The sequence below is a fragment of the Etheostoma spectabile genome, unplaced genomic scaffold (assembly GCF_008692095.1).
Source record: "Etheostoma spectabile isolate EspeVRDwgs_2016 unplaced genomic scaffold, UIUC_Espe_1.0 scaffold00004515, whole genome shotgun sequence".
In the NCBI taxonomy this organism is placed as follows: Eukaryota; Metazoa; Chordata; class Actinopteri; order Perciformes; family Percidae; genus Etheostoma; species Etheostoma spectabile.
This window is the reverse complement of record NW_022603162.1, coordinates 27,855-48,286: the sequence shown is the minus strand read 5'-3', so window position 1 is coordinate 48,286 and position 20,432 is coordinate 27,855. Positions and strand designations below refer to the sequence as shown.

At 38.3% G+C, this 20,432-nt stretch overlaps 1 protein-coding gene across 1 annotated transcript in view; it reads right to left on the bottom strand.

Moving 5' to 3' along the window:
• The window catches only part of LOC116677184 (E3 ubiquitin-protein ligase rnf213-alpha), a gene marked incomplete at its 3' end in the record, with an annotated part of 36,078 nt that extends 16,556 nt beyond the window's left edge, over positions 1 to 19,522 (bottom strand). Inside the window, 21 exon segments of the mRNA XM_032507836.1 lie at positions 58 to 659; positions 2,026 to 2,178; positions 3,043 to 3,216; positions 3,452 to 3,641; positions 4,109 to 4,231; positions 4,346 to 4,444; positions 4,598 to 4,729; positions 6,682 to 6,841; positions 6,961 to 7,016; positions 7,647 to 7,827; positions 9,029 to 9,217; positions 9,925 to 10,178; positions 10,277 to 10,542; positions 12,675 to 12,871; positions 13,218 to 13,355; positions 13,608 to 13,804; positions 14,954 to 15,357; positions 15,541 to 16,246; positions 18,329 to 18,447; positions 18,807 to 18,913; positions 19,430 to 19,522. Of these exon segments, the coding sequence (XP_032363727.1) occupies positions 58 to 659; positions 2,026 to 2,178; positions 3,043 to 3,216; positions 3,452 to 3,641; positions 4,109 to 4,231; positions 4,346 to 4,444; positions 4,598 to 4,729; positions 6,682 to 6,841; positions 6,961 to 7,016; positions 7,647 to 7,827; positions 9,029 to 9,217; positions 9,925 to 10,178; positions 10,277 to 10,542; positions 12,675 to 12,871; positions 13,218 to 13,355; positions 13,608 to 13,804; positions 14,954 to 15,357; positions 15,541 to 16,246; positions 18,329 to 18,447; positions 18,807 to 18,906 (4,440 nt within the window).
• Positions 19,523 to 20,432: the final 910 nt, after the last annotated feature.

Genomic DNA, 20,432 nt, shown 5'->3' with positions numbered 1-20,432 from the left:
TATGACATTTTTAAGGACAGAGCTTTTCTTCCTGACTTTAAATTGTTGAAAATGTACCATTTGCAGCAATTTCTCCAGTACTTTGAAGTCTCCTTCTGGACATATTGTGTTCCTGATATCCATGATGATTTTGGCTAATTTCACTGCAAGATGAAGATCTTGGTACTGTTGAATTTGCTGAATCCTTCTTTTGATCCATTTTCCATGATCGGATGGATTTGTTCTGCACATGATGTCTAAATCTTTCTGCAGGTCTTCGTAATTTCTTTTATAGTCCTCAAAGACACTGTCTATTTCCTCCAGTAACAGTTCCCCACTCTTCAGACCATCATAGAGCCCTTTGTACTTGCTGTAGCAGCTCTGGAATATTTTGCTGTAGACTAGGTCAAGAGTGTAGATTTCTTCATTTCCATTGTGCTGTCCAGTGTCATCTGTATCTCTTGACAGCTCTTCCACTTGGTTCATCCAGCACATTTTAAAGATTACACTGTCTTTAATGGCATGCAGTTCTGTAGCCATTTGACGGGTGACATCACATAGGTTGAAATAAGTGACTTGCCCAATTGTAGGAGAGGTCTGTCCATCAAGAGTGTGAACCTTCATAAATTCATTTAGATTCATGTTCTGATGAAGTTTTTTGTCCAACCCCTTAAAGTCAACTGTGAATTAAAAATATATTATTAAGAATGTATCTGAAATGGAAAGGAGTAACAACTTCATGATAAAGCCTTGTCAGATCAACTGAATCACACAGAATAAGGGCCAGCAGACCCTGCAGAGGAACCACAGACGTGGAGTTGGGCACCTATACAGTACATTTCTTTTTCACAGGATAGAAAGTGCCATGTGGTTCAAAGAACCACCTTACTGTCAAAGGAGGTGAGTCTATTGGTACCTTTGGTCAACATTTTCACACCGCTGCTGAGAAACACCTCAGCACTTTTTTTCTAACCTCAAAGCACTGACAAACCCAACTGATGTCTCTCCTCTTGTTGTCTCACATTGCCTCACATGTTCCCATCACAAAAATTCACTGCTAACATGCATGCCCACTTGCATGAGAGGCAATAACAAGTCAATTGTCTGCATCTGTATTACTAATCCAAAAAAAACATAATGAAAATTAAAGCAAACAAACTAACAAACTATTTTCATGGACTTTCATTTCACTGAACCTGACGTGAATTAGTTGGCATCTTTTGACATGTTTGCCAAGTTAAGCTATGGGTTTCCCTACATCTTTTTATTCTTGCTGCATCGGTAAAATACATTCTCTAGTTCAAATCAGCAACAACAGAACATGGCTGTGGCATCAGCTTAGAACTGGCCATGTCTTTTTAGCACCATCCCTAAATAATGTTTAAAAGGTATTTAGTTATTAATTTTGGGATTCGGAGATATACATTTTTTGTAGGTCTACAATCTGTCCATAAAAAGAAAAAAAATGTCTCAAGCTGTAATGTCACAAAAAGTGCATTCGCAGTGTTTCCCATACATTCATCTTACATCTTTTGTGGCAACATGCCACATCGACTGACACATATTGATTTTCTGTTTTTTTTGTTGTAAAATCTTATTTCATGGTAGAGCTGGGGGACACCCATTGATTGGCTCAGCTCCTCCTTTTCCCACTCTCCCTCTCTCTGTTTATCAGACCACAATTGCAACAAGAGCTAGCAAGCTAGCACACCCTTTGGTCCCCCTGCGTCTATCCCCACCGTTAGGAGACTACTTCAAAAGAAGGAGAGCAATTGGCAACTCCAGAGACAGACTTTCAGTTAATGGCTATGGAAACTTGAATTCAGCCAGCGCTGGGTCTAATCTGTGTAACGACAGCAACAAAATCTTTGCTGATCTGGCGGGAGGTGTGGGTTTCCAAGAACAGACACCCGGCACTGGTGTTCCACACTCTTTGACCTATTTCAACCAAACCCTTTTGGAATTACAAACATGCGTAACTTAATTTGACTTAACTTAACTTAAACCTTAAACAATAGTTTTGCTCTGTGTGCCAGCGCTGCTTACCTTTGACATGTTGTGGAAGTTCCTGGCAGATTTGTAGAAGACCCTTGACCAGCTGCTTTTCCCTATGGACCGCTTCTGCTTCCTCTTTTCTTTTTTTCAGTAATGTTCTCATATTTCTGTCATCTTTACAACGACGATCATCGCAGAGGCCATCTAGAGGAACATAAACACAAAAGTCGACTTACAACTGTGAAGCTCAATACAATCAACAGGGACTAACATGAAATCTGTTACAGTGCGTTAAAAGACAGGGAAGCTTAACAAAATAAACAACCTGAGGAAAACAAATCACAGCCAACATGTTCTAAAATAAGTTAATTCAATAAATGAATACAATGACACTTTTCCCTTAATGCACTAAATGTAATTGTATGTAATGTAATGTTATTATGCACTAAAACGTAATTTTGGTACTTATTACTGGCAGGTATGCATATCTTTATTAACCCTAACTAGTTTTGTTGTGGGCGGGGAGAAGACACAAAACCAACGGTCAATCTGTCTGTCAATGTAATGTTTGTGGTTCAGGCGGGACCCGATACACAGGAACAGGCAGGACTAGAACACACACACACACTGTGGGCGCAGTCAGAAATTCACCGGAAGCAGGCAGGAGAATGATTAAGAAGCAATAGTTCCCAATCTGAGGGTTGTGCAGACAGGCATGATTTAAAGCAGTTAGTCTGTCATTGTAGTGAATTTTTAATCATTATTACCTTTGTTAGAAAATGAGAAATTCCTACTCAAACTTTGCAGTTGAGTTTTTTCAAATTAAATTTTGTTTTCAAAACGTACTTTATGACCAGGACAAGTACACCTCCCATAATCCAGAAATTCATAAGCATATAAACATGTCGGGATAAACATGTCCTGAAATTTAAATTTCCAATACAATCTCAGGCTCAGCCAAAGGGTGTACACATGTACAACTTGGAGAATAGAAGCAAAAGCAAACAAGAGAAGAACAAAAAGACATGGGAAGAGGAATTTAAGCAGAAAAAGACAGATCCTTCTCACCTATCTTCAGCAAGTCAACAAATTCACGTTCTTTCTCGAGGATTTGGTTTAAAGTATTCAGTTGGATTGCTCCACTTAGAAACTTCTCTGACACAGATTTGAATGCTGAACTCGCCAATGTCATCCTGATTTTCACTTCATCTGACAATTTGTTGATCAGTCTTGCGCCTACACCTGTAAAACAAGCATGCACACAAACTATAACAGATGATAACAAACACATGTTGCTATGAGACAATAATTAACAACATAATGCTAGCCAGCCTTTACTTTCTTTCTTCATAAATTAGACATTACAATTTTCATTCTCACACACAATTTATGTAAGAGAGTGACCATACATTAGACATTAGTAAAGAGCAGATTCCTAAGTCATTATCTTAACATCATATTGCATTTAGACATTTACCTGCCATCTGGAAAAGAGTTTTGGCCATGGGCCAATTTACAAGATACTCAAATATCAAGTCCTCGCCCTCAGTGTAATGTCCATTCTCATCTTTGGGCCATGTCTCCAGCACAACAACAGACATCAGCTTCCCAAACTTTGTGATATCATGTTTCTCAAATAAAGCTGAAACAGCTCTGCCAGAGTGATTCTAAACAGAAATAAATTACAGGAAAAATGCAATCATTTAGTATTAGTAGTAGTGGCATCACACACTGGTTAATTTAAGCTAGTGAAATTGGTTGTCCTTTTGTGTTTTGGTAAGAAGATTGAGGAAAAAAAAAAGGTCCGAGCCCACATGGGGCACACACTCTCCCAGGTGAGCTAGAGGTCGCCCCTTAATTCATGTTTTCACTGCAAGAACAGAGCGTGAGAACATATTCTTTTCTTCCTCTATACGATATTAAGTGTCTGTGGGAGTCTTTTATTACAGGCATTCATAATAACAGTGTTTAATAGTAGTTATAAGTGGTTAAAGAATTATTATAACACATTAAATGGTTTACACCATCCTTGCTGCTTCATACAAGTTACAAATGTTCATGAATACATTACATTTACATTATTTTATATCAAAGCATTGATGAACTGCTTATTCACCACTTATCCAAATCATACCTGACAAATAGAAGCAACTGCCTCCAATGCACATTTCTCCATCGTGCTGCATAACAATGGACTTGTCTGGCTCAGTTTTTCCATTGTGTTAGAGTATATTTCAATTTGATCCACAGGGAGTTCCTAGCAAACAAGCAGACATATTCAGCTTTGTTTCTCAATTGAACAAGTAAAGCATGTAAATACCAGAATCCAAGATCTGTAAGCATGTAAACACATACACAAATCCAGTCTTACTCGTTTTAGTTTTCCTTCAAAATCTCCCATGAAGGTGGTTCTCCAGAATAAAGTATGTTCCTCAAGACTGAAGGATAGTGAGAGTAAGATGTCCCATACCTAGAAAGAGAGAAATATGGATTATAATAGTCATAAGTCACAAGTAACTGTGCAACATCAAATTTCTAGCACACTGAAAAAAAATTTATATTACTAGTCCATTCATATCTACATAACAGAACAAGATGTACATAATCACATATTTCTGCTTACCTTAATTTCATTGGGTACAGAAAACTGCGTACAATTCCGGGGATTAAGCAGTTTGTTTCTGAAGGTATTTCGCTGCCATTCCCTCATTGTTTCTAATGTCTCACTGATTGACTCTTGAATGCTCTCTCTTGCCTGAAATAGCAGTTAGATGTTACTATGTATATCTACACTACCGTTCAAAATTTTGGGGTCACATTGAAATGTCCTTATTTTTGAAGGAAAAGCACTGTACTTTTCAATGAAGATAACTTTAAACTAGTCTTAACTTTGAAGAAATACACTCTATACATTGCTATGTGGTAAATGACTATTCTAGCTGCAAATGTCTGGTTTTTGGTGCAATATCTCTAGGTGTATAGAGGCCAATTCCAGCAACTATCACTCCAGTGTTCTAATGGTACAATGTGTTTGCTCATTGGCTCAGAAGGCTAATTGATGATTAGAAAACCCTTGTGCAATCATGTTCACACATCTGAAAACAGTTTAGGTCGTTACAGAAGCTACAAAACTGACCTTCCTTTGAGCAGATTGAGTTTCTGGAGCATCACATTTGTGGGGTCAATTAAACGCTCAAAATGGCCATTCTTGTCCTTAGAAATGAAGGCTATTCCATGCGAGACATTGCTAAGAAATTGAAGATTTCCTACAACGGTGTGTACTACTCCCTTCAGAGGACAGCACAAACAGGCTCTAACCAGAGTAGAAAAAGAAGTGGGAGGCCGCGTTGCACAACTGAGCAAGAAGATAAGTACATTAGAGTCTCTAGTTTGAGAAACAGACGCCTCACAGGTCCCAACTGGCATCTTCATTAAATAGTACCCGCAAAACACCAGTGTCAACATCTACAGTGAAGAGGCGGCTGCGGGATTCTGGGCTTCAGGGCAGAGTGGCAAAGAAAAAGCCATATCTGAGACTGGCCAATAAAAGAAAAAGATTAGATGGGCAAAAGAACACAGACATTGGACAGAGGAAGACTGGAAAAAAGTGTTGTGGACGGATGAATCCAAGTTTGAGGTGTTTGGATCACAAAGAAGAACGTTTGTGAGACGCAGAACAAATGAAAAGATGCTGGAAGAATTCCTGACGCCATCTGTTAAGCATGGTGGAGATAATATGATGGTCTGAGGTTGCTTTGGTGCTGGTAAGGTGGGAGATTTGTACAGGGTAAAAGGGATTCTGAATAAGGAAGGCTATCACTCCATTTTGCAACGCCATGCCATACCCAGTGGACAGCGCTTGATTGGAGCCAATTTCATCCTACAACAGGACAATGACCCTAAACACACCTCCAAATTGTGCAAGAACAATTTTTTTGAGCAGAAGCAGGCAGCTGGTATTCTATCGGTAATAGAGTGGCCAGCGCAGTCACCAGATCTGAACCCCATTGAGCTGTTGTGGGAGCAGCTTGACCGTATGGTACGCAAGAAGTGCCCATCCAACCAATCCAACTTGTGGGAGCTGCTTCTGGAAGCGTGGGGTGCAATTTCTCCAGATTACCTCAACAATTAACAGCTAGAATGCCAAAGGTCTGCAATGCTGTTAATTGCTGCAAATGGAGGATTCTTTGACGAAAGCAAAGTTTGATGTAAAAAAAAACTTATTTCAAATACAAATCATTATTTCTAACCTTGTCAATGTCTTGACTCTATTTCTATTCATTTCACAACGTATGGTTGTGAATAAGTGTGATTTTTCAGGAAAACACAAAATTGTTTGGGTGACCCCAAACTTTTGAACGGTAGTGTATATGTTTTCATTTTTTTTTCTGCACAATACAAAAACTCTACTTGCATTTAAGCATACAAACTTAGACATACATACTTACACATAACACAGTGTGTTACATATACACATGTGTAGATGCACATCACAAAACGGGTCAAATGTTTGATGGAAAAACAACAAGTAACTTATTCACAACATTTAATATTTGACATCGAGTTGACTCTTTTACTCTATGCAAGATATACAAATGAAAGAATAAAGCTGTTGTAAACTGCTCCGGGCATTTCAAGGCAATACTATGGCTTGGTATGTAGATATAAAAGTGTGGCATGTCCAACAGATTGACAGTTGAGTCTCACCTGGGAATCTGTGTGGTCGTATGCCTTGGCAATCAGACAAACCAACTCAAGGAAATTAATAGGAACATTATAGAGGTCTGGATCTGTTGTGTGTTGGCAGATAGAACTGAGAAGCCTTACTGCAGTTTTCAGGCAACACTCTCCATATTTGTCATCAAAGCTGTGGGGAAATTATTGTTGTGCATAAAGATTGCTGGCAATATACAGTAGATACTGAAATCCACAGTCATTACTACAGATATACTGTATTACAGTGATAAGTACAGGTTTCTATTTTACCGTTTATTGCGATGGCTTTCTCTGTCGATGAGATGAGACGCCAAATTTCCCAAAGCCTGAAAATCAATGAACAGAACACAGAATTTGAAGACAGACAGTAGTTTAACAGTGATTAAATGTTTCAAGCAAGTGGTAGCTTTTATATAAATCTGCAATAGCATTTTTTTTATGGCCACTTGCGGGCAGCAGAAACAGGTTGTGAACATAACATTAATATATTTGTTTACTGTATTTACACATTAAGCAGTTACAGAGCAACATTATCATTAATCTGGAATCATGTTTCTGACACCTGATGAATATTAACCTTAGCATTTAGCTCTATTTTTGGGTCTCTACCAACTCCTCAAGGGGAAATATTTGTCTTTCAGCACCAAAGTTCAGACAAACGTGACTTTGGTGCTGAAAGACAAATATTTCCCCTTGAGGAGCAGGTACTGTAGTGTACAATAGCCTGCCTGCCAAAAACAAAGTAATGAGATTAAACCAAAGCAGTAAAAATGCAGGCCGGACAACTAACTATGAGCTTAATTAATTGTAAAGCTCAGTGAAGCCAATAGGAGCTGCAATTCCGGTGATCATTTTCAGTTGGTTCATCACTACGAGCAAACTTTTTTAAATATTTAAAACATTTTCATTTGATGGGTTGTTATAAAAATATATATATAACGTTTGTGGATACATACCATGCATTTGGAGGGAGTTATTTCATATTTGACACTGAACTGTATGCAATGAAGAATGTCTAGAAGCTCCACTTGCCCACAGGATATGAAGCTTTTTAGATGATCCACATGCAGCAGAGGCATCCAAGTACGCACAAGAAGATGATCAATGTTCAGCAGGTACGCATGGTCTTTCATGATCCTAAATCAAAGTTGTTGATAAAGAGTTGATAATGGTGACTATGTGGTGAGAGGAAAAAAATGTAGGACACCCCAGGGGTAAGGGGTGGGAACCAACAAAGACACGATGTCATCAAAAATACACAAATGCCTATTTCTTGACCCGAAGCACTGATTTTGTTGGGTCTCTGCTGGTTGCCTTACAATATATATTATAGAGTTTGGTATTATGAAAAAAACGTGAATAAAACGCCCCCGGTTTGGAATTTCTTTGTATTAAAGTGATATCCAAAATTGTATCTGTTAAATACTGTAAAAGTTGAACTTTATTTTAGGGTACACTAATAAGATGTAATACTCCATACTTTGTATGAAATTAGACCAAAACTAGGTGTCACGTGATATGCCAAATTAAATTTAAAATATACTATACTTAGAGACTAATTATTAATTATGAAGAACTAACATTATGTTCTGAGACTGTTATTTAGAAATTTTGCTTGAGTTAATATAGTTTCCACTCATCCTGTTTTTCTATGCAGCAGTCAATGATGGTAAGTACTATTGCTGTAACGTTTATGCAGCACAATAACTAGATTCTCTAACATACATGACATCGCAATGTTTAGTCGATGTTAAGCATATTCATTTGTGCCTCGGTATTAATGATAAAGACTTATTTCAGTAATTAGCCTGTTCGGAAACTAACCTCACTGGTTCCTAAGCTAACGTTAACAGTACCTGGCTAGCCTAGGTAGCTTGCTCTGTATTTTATTTCTGCTGTGAACATTTCATCCAGCGGGAATGCAAATGTCATTTACAGTCATTAACCCTCTGCTTTTATTAATGCTGTAATGATGTGACTCACAGACTCACAGAAATTAATGTAGGCTACTTGTATATTTGTAAATTATTTCAGAAACTGTAACAATATTCACCGCTATGCTGTACCATTTGTACAGTTTACAGTTTCTAATGTACTAATGTAACTTTGTGAGAAATATATATTTCAGATTGAAGATTGTAGTTACATTAGTCTTAGGGATTTTATCTGAGAGAGAAAAGATCAAAACTGTCCTAAATGGTCATGTTTTCGATACAACTGGTCAGGAGACAGCATCAGAGGTGTATGGTGTCTACTGTAGTTAGGGTGGATAGAATAGATATTTCAAAAAGTTCTGTGCGTGTGCTAAAGTATGTGCAGGAGAAAAATATTTACATACCTAGCATAATCGCCTCTCTTTCTGTCTCTGATTGTCCAGGAGTCAAACTGTGGATTCAAGACAGGTGGAACTGACTCAAAAGGTTTGCTTTCTCCTCTCAGTAGGTGAATCAGAGGGATGACCAAGACCCACTTGTCAATATGGTGTTGTCTGGCATTGTTGCAAAGCCTCTCAACAGCATCTGCAACACTATAGCAGTGAAAGGTTAGTGTTGAGTTTCATTATATTCATAGTGGGAAAAAAGTTTTAAATATTTTAAAGCAGATGATGTTGATTTTTCAAAATGAAATAATAAGCATCATTAGGTTTAGTTTCTACTCTGTACTCTGTGTGTTGGAAGATGAGGTCAAATATGTTCAACTCTGAATTTTAGAGTCCTATTGGATGCAACATTCAGCAAGAAAAAAATATGCATTGTTAGTGTGAACATGACAGGTAAAATGTGTGGTGACTAGATGGGCCTGTCAGTTAGCTTTGTCCTGTTATTGTTGTCTTTACCTTGGTTTCTATTCCTGTCTCATTTGCTAGTTTCACTGTAAAGTATTATTTGTGACCAAGTACTTCTTTACACCTGCTCTATCTTAATGAATAGACTTGAAGCTGATTCCAAGTTGGAGTTTGATTATGTATTAGATCATTTGGCAGGGTACTCTGACTGATACTATTCCCAGGCCAAATAATAAAGCAGAATTAACTTTTAACTATAGGATAATTTACCTATAAAGTGCTCAGGCTGAGAACCACTCTTAAATCTATCTGTAAAGTGTCTTGAAATAACTCTTGCTATGATTTTATGTTTGGTAACATACAGTACGTACTTTTGTTAATATGAATATATATTTTATTGGTAATTATTGTTTACCAATTTTATGTCAATTTAATCATACATTAGTTACCTCTTTTTATCTGCTAAAGGGCTTGCAAAGTCTTTCCAGAAAGAGGGGAAATGGTGTTGTGGCCTTTTAGGCAGGCAAAGGATATCACAAAGACGAGATAATTGATCTGTCATGTCGTTTTTCAGATACTTGTTGTAAATGAGCAAACTAACTACTCCTGCATGAAAAGGTAAGAGGCATTTTGTTGTTTCTTTCTGCTCTCCGGGCTTGTGATTGATGACTTCCTCCAGATAAAGTTTGAGCAGGATTTTCACCTAGAAAAAGTAAAGGAAGAAGATAACAACCGAGGTGTAATACGTACATGTATTGTGTTAACCATATGATAATCTAGAATAAAACCCTCAACATTTACCTGTTTACTACCGTATGGTAATCCCCATTGCCTTTCCGTGTCATAATGAAGTACAGGATTGCTGTATGTATGTACAAACTGTTGTAGCAGTAAAAAGAAGTTTTCCACATTTGGTGCATTCCAAGTTGTAAGAAGGTCAAATATGATACTCAGCATCACCCTGCCAGCTAGATCTCTGCCTTTTATTACAATGTTGTTGGGACTCGAAAACCAGTTACCCTTCTTCAGATCAGGATGGATCATATCATCATACTGGTGCCACTCCCCTTGAAAGTCCAACAGAACAAAAGGAATTGTGAAACTTTGTGCTTATTTGTGCATATTTCTATTTTACTTTCTCCTTAACTAAATTTGTTGGACAAGAGCCTTCAAAATGGGATGCAAAACCATATACTGTAAGGAGAAATGGAGCTTTGCATTTGTTCAGGCAGAGTACTCAAGTCATTTGCATCAGCTTAATTTGTGCTTCACCATCAGTGACTCATTCATTAGCTGCTTGCTTGCTAAATAGATAACACAAAAAAGCACATTAAAAGATAAGTTACCCAATATAAGATAATAGTATACAGCATAGTAGTTGTAGTAATAGTAACATTCAACCATATCTACACAGGTATACTGTAAATATCAGCCTTTATAACCTGACCTAACCTAGCCAATTTGACAATCTCTATCCTGTGCAGGTGCACACACATTCTTCTATTTTGTTGCCCTCTAAAAGCTGTTTCTATTGGGTTAATCCCTCGAGCATGTGCACTTTTGAAGATTTCTTTCACACCCTTGTGCCCTACATGGGCCTCTCTTACTGTATATAACAGTTGAGACCTGAGATCTGCTCCATTTCTTATTCAGTTTCAAGACAAGCAGAATGAACACTTCAAAATCTAGCAGTGTTTGCCTGTGTATGGCCTGCTGTACTGACTATATATATACAGATCTTCACCCCAGCTGCAAAGTGTGCCTCAACCCCCCTTAGCACTCAGGCTGCGGGCCGCCTGCCAGTTCTGTTCCCGCCTATCGATGGATGAACTGAAGCGGCGGGTGGTCACCTTCTTGGCTCTTCAAGGTTAAAGACTACATCAATGGCGGTTAGGTAGACTGTCAAGATACCTTTTTCATCGGGGACATCCCGGAAGCAGCCGCCTTTGACGGGCACAAGTCAGCTGACTTAGCTCTCTTCAGAGAGTGTTTCTTTTTTTTTGCCGGCTCTCCCTCCTCTCCGTTGGGAGCACTAGAGGTCGACATAGGAGAAGTCTATTGTGCCCTGCCCTTGCAGCTTTCTCCCTCTTCGGAGCTGTCAGGCGCCCCACAGCACTCTTTCTGTATGTACTGGGAATCATTAAGAAGGCAGCAGACCTGAGACGCATCACAATGCCGGAGATGGTTCGGTCACCTGCGCCTCTACCCAATACGGCTCAAGAGGTGCATGCTGACAACCCCTCCTTCTTGCAAAGGGGTTTCCGTCGGGAGGGTGACATCACACATAAGACCGTAAACGGCCTTTCTCTTTTCAGCCGGGTAGGAATGTGCTGTGGTTTATTGGCATTTCTTTAAACCAAACAAAATTATCATGGCCGATGCTTTCCTTGGCACAGAGCCCCTGTGCCGCTGGAAAGTAGCCTAGGGAAGAACTTGTTTTGGTGTAACATGTGTACGTTCAAAAGTTGTTTTAGTTGTGCAACAGAAAACTCAATTTTAACAGATAGTCTAGCTAGCTGTCTCTATTTACACTGCAGAGATCTGAGGAGCAGTTAACTATAGTCATCATGAATCCAACACAAAGGAAGCATTAGGTAACAAAAATCCGGTCGAACAAAAGGACATACAGCGGAATTTCCGGCGGTAATGGGGCAATCGCGGAAGTGGAAGGTTGTGAATATAGACTTTAGTCACATAGACACCTGCGTTACAGGGGCACTGAACCGTGCTGCAGATTTGATGTTGTGGGGGATTCACAACGAGTGGAAGCTGAATCCCAACCTTGTTCAGATGTTCTAGAACAGGTTCAGGAGGGCAAAGGTGGATCTGTTAGCCTTACAAGAGAATGCACAGTGAACACTGTAGTTCTCTATGCATGCAGAAAAAAACCTTGGAAACCCTGCACTGGGATTGGATGCTAGGTCTAGGCATTAGTTGTCCTCATTGGTAACCTAATACAAACTTACCAGTGTTCTCTTAGACAATCTATGAAAGACACTGTTTCTAACTGTTTTAGAAATGTGTATACTGCAATTTCTTATGAGTCAATATCAATACCAATACCATTACGTGTACAAAAAGCTAATGATGGCCAATATCTTCCCAGCTGATTAGGAGAGGCTCTTGTCTGTAAACACAAATATAAGTTATAATATATAATATAAATATAAGGGAGCCTAGGGAAGTAAATGCAGATTACCTTCATGTGTTAAAAAAGGTTCTTCAATTCTCAGGCACCTGTTGACGTATTGATTTCCATCTTTCTGGTAGATGGCCTCAAAAATGGGCATTTCATTGTGCTTGCAAATTATGTATTTGTAGGGTATGCTCTCATGAATCATGTTTTGGGGAATCGTAACTTGCCCTTCAACAAGATAACTCTTGTCCCCAAGATGCCTGTGAAACACAGAAAATATTATTAGTGATAGAACAGGCAAAGACATAATTTCAAAGCAAATATTTCACAAAATAATAGTCACTATGTTGCTAAGTGGTGAAGAAAATTAAAAGCTGGCACAGCACAGTAAAGTATGATCTTGCTGCACAAGTTAACATTCTGGTTTAGGGGGATAAAATCCCACGGACGGTGCAAAGCCCCAGATGCAGTGATGGTGCAAAATAGATAGCGGAGATAGGAAAAGGGGAGGACAATTTAGCTAAACCAGTGAAGAATTGACAAAACAGCTGTTTTGCTATAATTTTATTTATAATATGTTTTTTTTTTTTTTTAAAGAAGCCACACCTAGAGAAGGACATTTGCGGGCCAAGATTATTCCAACTTCCAAAAAATTTTTCAGACATTAAGAAAATCTTATCCTCTTCTGGATCCAAATGAAAGTCTTTCGAAGTGACAGCATGGAAGTACACATGCACATATCCGCTGCTTAGTAAACAAAAAAAGAGACACAAATAGATACAAGTTACAGCAAATTCACATTTTCTTTATACAATAAACAACACAATGTCACAATATTTTGTAGCAGATAGCAGTACTGGTTTAAACATATTATGAAATACCAGACTAAACTACAGCGGTTTCGATTCATTTTCTTTTTTTAATTTAAGATGTTTACGCAAAACATCACATTCATACCTATTAATACTCACCTACTTCCTATAACCCAAAACTTACGTTTGTGGTGTCAGACGTTCAGGGGATGTTCCTGAGATATTTGGTGCCACTAGAAAACCCGCCTTGTCCTCACTCTGATCAGGAGGGCAGGAGGGCATTGGTGACCTGGAGACATTGACTGTTCCGTTGCTTGGCTGCTGTTCCTGTCTCTCTGCAAGGCCTGTGTTTGTTTTCTTATTTGATTTTGTGTCAACAGCCTGTGAGGAAAAGAAAAGGTTGAAGAGTAAACAACTGATCAAGATATTACAAAATTTATTGTACAATATATAGCAAAAACATCAGGTTCCTGAAATCCTACACTCTAGGATTTTGATTACCAGACATAAAGAATCACCTCTATAATCTAGAATTATCATATCTAAATTCTCACATTTTACTTGTATTATTTTAAATTGAGTTACTTGTGATTTACTTTGCCTTGAACACAGATAGATTATCCACTTTAAAGGCTTTTTGTCATATTTGCTGAAGCTGTCACTATATCCCGACAGTAAGAAAGATTATATATTGTAAAATTGTATTGAAGTTAACTTTTATCTCCTTTTTTGTTAGTGAGCGGCGGATATAAGCCTGTGAGTAAAGGAGTCTCTAATACAGTGTCAATGCCTGTTTGTGAACTGCATTTTAAAGAGAAGGCAGGCAGCACGGATGAAATTTGAATCAAGATTATGTTATTGCCCATTTCTAGACTCAAATGGTTTCAGAAATTAAGAAAATTCAGATTTGAGTGTACTGTTCAAGCCAAAGGTTAAGCCAAACCAAGCACCGCCCAGTGGCCGACTGTTCATAGCAAACCTTTTCATTTCACAGTACGCTAAAATTTGTTTCTGACATTTGATTCAAGAGATAGGCAAATCTTGTATTCATATTTCAACAGCGCTGCCTAGTTTGATAGTTTGATTGTAGTTCACAAGTAGTCTTTGACACTGCATTACAGGCTCTTGACTGTGATTGGCTGTTTTCCTTATGCCATTAGGAGCACCGGAAAGAGGCAGAGGAACATGATTTGTTTATAGATGATCTGTTCATGCAGTACTGTCAGGATATAGTGACACAAAGTATTATTTATTTTAAAAATATTGCCAACTGTAGCTTTAAAGCTGGACATGGTTGTTAAATAAACAGTTTATTGTTAATTAATTAACATTATGCACAGTTACAGTGACCTATATCCATAATTGTTGCCAAAACACTATGGTTATAAAATCATTAATCAATCAGTGTCAATGTGAAATTTAAATTGTTAATACTAACATATTAGCATCATATAGAATTTTTGTAGAAAATTAAGAAAATAATGATTAAATGAATGTTATAAGCTAATGACTTAGGTAATTTATAACTACCTCAGTGTTTTGGCTGGTTTCTTCAGTCACTGGACATGGATCAAGACAATCCTCTGGTTTTCTTGTATTTGGGGCTTTTCTCTCATCTATGGCTGCTTGGTCTTCTTTCTTGTCATTTTGTTTAGCGAATGTATGCTGGTCAGTTTTGGTGTGCTTTTCATTATCATCTGGTTTCCCAGGGAGATTTTGTGTCTCATTAGAGATTGTCTTATCCTTATCTTGTTCATAGGGAGGCTGTTTTGCCACTGAATCCCATTCTTGAGGTGTTTGCTCAGATGATTCAGGTGCAGTTGAGCCTGTTTCTTTAGTTGATGTTGGAGCTGATGCAGAGTTAGACAATAGCCCAGAATGAATGCCACTTTGCTTGTCAGCTGGAATATCTGATGGGGCCTCTGTTTGTTGCTCTGTCAGTTTATCACTGGTAGATGTAGAGAATGGTGGTGGAGTGGAAACAGACCGGTTTGATCCAGGAGCTGCCTCACTGCATGGTTGAGAGTCACTTTCTTCTGCAGCAGAAGGCCTCTCTTTCCTCTTACAAGTCTCTGTGAAATGTGTGTTCTTGGTAGTCAATGATTCATTAGCTGAACCTGTCTGGTTGGGGCATGAGGGTGTGGCTCCTTTTTCCAGTGGTGCTGGGCTGGCAGTGTAATCTGATGAGTCCTGTGTTGTCACGCCATTTCTGGCTGGCTCAGAATCATCACTAGATGGCTTCCCCTGAAAAGAGTCTAAATAAGCAGCGTCATCATCTGGCCTCCTAAAGAGATTTTGTGTCTCATTAGAGATTGTCTTATCCTTATCTTGTTCATAGGGAGGCTGCTTTGCCACTGAATCCCATTCTTGAGATGTTTGCTCAGATGATTCAGGTGCAGTTGAGCCTGTTTCTTTAGCTGATGTTGGAGCTGATGCAGAGTTAGACAATAGCCCAGAATGAATGCCACTTTGCTTGTTAGCTGGAATATCTGATGGGGCCTCTGTTTGTTGCTCTGTCAGTTTATCACTGGCAGGTGTAGAGAAGGGTGGTGGAGTGGAAACAGACCGGTTTGATCCAGGAGCTGCCTCACTGCATGGTTGAGAGTCACTTTCTTCTGCAGCAGAAGGCCTCTCTTTCCTCTTACAAGTCTCTGTGACATGTGTGTTCTTGGTAGTCAATGATTCATTAGCTGAACCTGTCTGGTTGGGGCATGAGGGTGTGGCTCCTTTTTCCAGTGGTGCTGGGTTGGCTGTGTTATTTGATGGGTGGTGTGGAGTAGCCCCATCTCTGGCTGCCTCTAAGTCATCACTAGCCGACTGCCCCTGAAAAGAATCTCAATAGTTAGCTTAGCAGATAGGGTATCAGTTTTAGACGTGTGCAAAGTTAAATAACTGCCTAAAAAATTGTTAAGCTGTTAACTTCACACCAGTGGTTCACTACACTGACCGGCCCTTTTGTGGTCCTACTTAGTAGCAGGGCCAAACACCTTTACAAAATGTATGTTCAGTTTTTGTTTACTGTCAGAAAGGTGTGCTATATTTTTCTGCCTGAGATTGAGGTTGATTTGTGGTTTTGTACTAGAGTGCATCATGTTGAAAGGTGTTTTCCATGTGATTACTGTATAAACACATTCCTGTCATAGCAGAAACCGGTTCCCCATTTTGATGAGCTTGTTTACTGCCCTAGATAACTTTGGTGTAAACTAGCAGACAGAACAATGTTATAGTCCAAGCAAAAGGAAGTAAAAATTGCTTGAATCGTAAATTCATGGCTTAATACATTATTGATGAGCAAGAAAGCAATAGCTATGGGGCGCCGTTTGTAAAGCGGCTCGTGCTGAAAATAACAGCAACATTTTGTCACATTTAGCTTTAAATAATGTTTAAAAAACTGGTATTAAATCTAAATCTAAATGTTAAATCTAAATCTAAATATTAAATCTAAATCTAAATGTTAAATATAAATACAAATGTTAAATATAAATATAAATGTTAAATCTAAATGTTTCGGGTGAAACTAAATATTTAGCTAATATGCTAATTATATTCCGGTAACCGGAAGTACCAAAATAAAAGCTCGAGGAGGTCAGTGTATGTAGTGACAAATAACGAATAAAAATCATCTCATCCGGGGAAATGGACTCTTGAACTTGGATAAACGTGATAATAACTACCTAAAATAATAAACACAGTTGGAGAAACTGTATTTGAAGAGTACTTTGAGTTTTTAGTGTCACTTTTATGAATGGTGTGGGAATTATGATCAAATTATGATCAAAGTTAGGCGCCCCCCGGTGACTGGCTATATACATAGCGTGACTGGCTATATATATAGCCAGTCACCAGGGGGCGCCTCACTTTGACTGAGCTGTCGTCCCGGTGGCTGAACAAACTTATTCAACAGCGACAGCAACAGCCTCGGGGCCACCGCAGGCCACCTCGGTAAGTATGTTTTCCAAATCACGGAGCTAGCATTGGATTGTTGTCAAGGTAGTAGCAAATCTCTACTGGCTAGCTACCGTTAGCTAGTTTAGTTAAGTTAGCCTTGACAACAATCCAATGCTAGCTCCGTGATTTGGAAAACATGCTTGGCCCCGAGGCTGCCGCTGTTGAATAAGTTTGTACAGCCACCAGGACGGCTCTGCCGATGTTCTCGGCTAACGCTGATTCGTTAGACATTTCGCAGTGTGACCATGGCCGACAGTACCGTGCCTTGTCGGGGGCGGGCAGGGATAGGCTCTTGCTGGCCTTAATGCAAGCGAACATGACAGACCAGTCAAAGTGAGCCCCCCTCGTGGCTGGCTATAGTGGCCATAATTCCAACACCATTCATAAAAGTGACACTAAAAACTCAAAGTACTCTTCAAATACAGTTTTCCCCAACTGTGTTTATTATTTTAGGTAGTTATTTTAACGTTTATTTAAGTTCAAGAGTCCATATCCCTGGATGAGATGATTTTTATTCGTTATTTGACACTATAAACACACACTGACCTCCTCGAGCTTTTATTTTGGTACTTCCGGTTACCGGCATTTAATTTGCATATTAGCTAAATATTTAGTTTCACACGAAACATTTAGATTTAACATTTAGATTTAACATTTAGATTTAGATTTGATATTTAGATTTAGATTTAACATTTAGATTTAGATTTAGCATTTAGATTTAACATTTAACATTTAGGTGTAACATTTAATATTTGGATTTAACTATTTAAAATATTTTCAAGTTGACAAATATTGTTGTAAATGTGCAAGAAAGTGACCCTCAAAATTTCATACCAGTTTTTTAAACATTATTTAAAGCTAAATGTGACAAAATGTTGCTGTTATTTTCAGCACGAGCCGCTTTACAAACGGCGCCCCATAAATGGCAGTATAGTAACTGTTACTTAGTCTTTTCACCTTTATCTGTGTAGCGTTTTCTCGTTCTTCTTTAACACCTTTTGGAACCTTTTCTTGATCCTTTTCTTGGTTCTTCTCCTCAGCAGTGACTGAGGGTTGATTTGCTGACGTGGCCACATCTGGGTAACATAATGTGATGTGACATTAATTAGATATATTGAACTGTAGTAAATGTGTCAGTTTTAGTCTTTTATGGTTCACTTCCATACAGATAACAGAATGAAACATTGCAAAGTTCAGCTTTAAAGTTATCCAAACTGGACTTTTAGCTACCATATAGACAAATTATACTTCATTAAAGTCTGTGTAAAACAATGTAAAAAATCACACAGTTTGCTACAGACGACTATTAGGTAAAGAGTACTATTCTTTCTTATTCTGGTTAAAGACCCAGCATTGTTCATGCTTGGACATGAGAACTTTTTTTGTAACTATGTCAAAACAACAAACAACAAAAATAGTGTGCTAGTAAGCTTACCTAGGGTCACATTTTGGGTCAAGACAAATAACTTGAAGCCACAGTGAGGACAGAATCGGAATGAACTTTCCACCTGATTTCCACATTGAGTGCAAAACATTATTTACCTGTTCAAAAAGACAAAATTAAGATTTACCAAAATCATTTTGATTTAGTAGTTGGCATTAGAAGCTAGAAGAATTTATGCTTCTTTCAGTTCAGTATTTTACCAATTTAATCTAATTATTTACCAAAATAAAAGCCTATGTAGGTATGAATGGAGACCAATGTAATAGGCTGCTATAACGTAATATTAATTTAGTCCAGAATGAAACTACTAAAGAATTTAGGTCTTTTTGGGTTGCGGGTTTAGTAGTAGCCACTCTGTCTCTCTTTAAACTAGAACAGGAAACATAATTTCATAAACACTCTTAAAATCAAAACGGAAGCATAGAGTCAATCCTAATCCTATAAAGACAATTTATAGCTAATTTTATTGTAATACAAAGAGAAATAAAATTAAGATAACTTTCAGTATGACTAACCTTGGATTTACTATTTCAAACACAGAATATTCTAGTCATCATAATTTAATGGATTATTCTTGGGTCAGTACAAAGGATTAATTTGTTCAGATAACCTACCTTGAATCCTCTTCTTCCTTACATGGTTGACACTGAAAATCTGAGCTGAAAACTGACATTATATAGCTTACTGAGGGTTATGCATTTGCTTTCGTTTTTGATTTACAGTAAAAGGTGTGGCTGCTTCAGCTTTTTATGCGACACTTATTGAGCAATAATCCATCTCCATTTCTGAGAATCCAAAGTGAAACTCTTTTTCTTGAAGTGCTTGTTTTGTCATGGTCATGTGACATGTACTTTCATACAATGACAAATCTTTTCAATGGAGAAACAGAAACTAGGTATTAGTCTTAGGTCCTTATTCCTTAAATGATTAATCGGTCATCAAAATAATTGCTGAATATTTTTCTTTTGATTGAAAAATTGTTGCTACCCTATACTGTATACCTTCTGAATACTTCAGACCCTGCCATTCCCTTACTGTCCAGCAGCTGTCACTACAGAACTTTTCTGCCTCAGCCACAAAGGCCATTCCCCTCAATGCAGCCCAGTAGTTCTCAGTCAGTACCTTGCCAATTTGCCTCGGTGTGGGAAGGTATGTGATATGCAATGTTGTTGAATATCACAATAACGACATTACTTGTGATGAACAGATTGCAATACATTGCAGGACATACTCAGTGTATACCAACAATGACAAGATGACAAAACGTTATCCAAATTGTCTCAGTTCTGCCTTTCTGCTTATTTCAGTATATTGCTAAAATACAACAATACATTCAATTGTTGAATTGAAATGAAATAGTCGGATGTGTTGAGTTCATGTGGGGGGAATGTGAGGAATGTTTCCTCACAAAATGCAGGCATGCATAATATCCAAGATGGCATTTGTGAGAGAGGAAAATAACACCATTTTCCACTGTCTCTGAAGTCAGTGCTCAAGGAGTGTGTGTGTGTGTGTGTGTGTGTGTCCGCGCGCATGCATGTGTGCTTGTTGGGGGATGTGGGGGCTAATCCCGGTGCTGGGATATTGAGTACTCCTCTTTTATACCACCCACACATC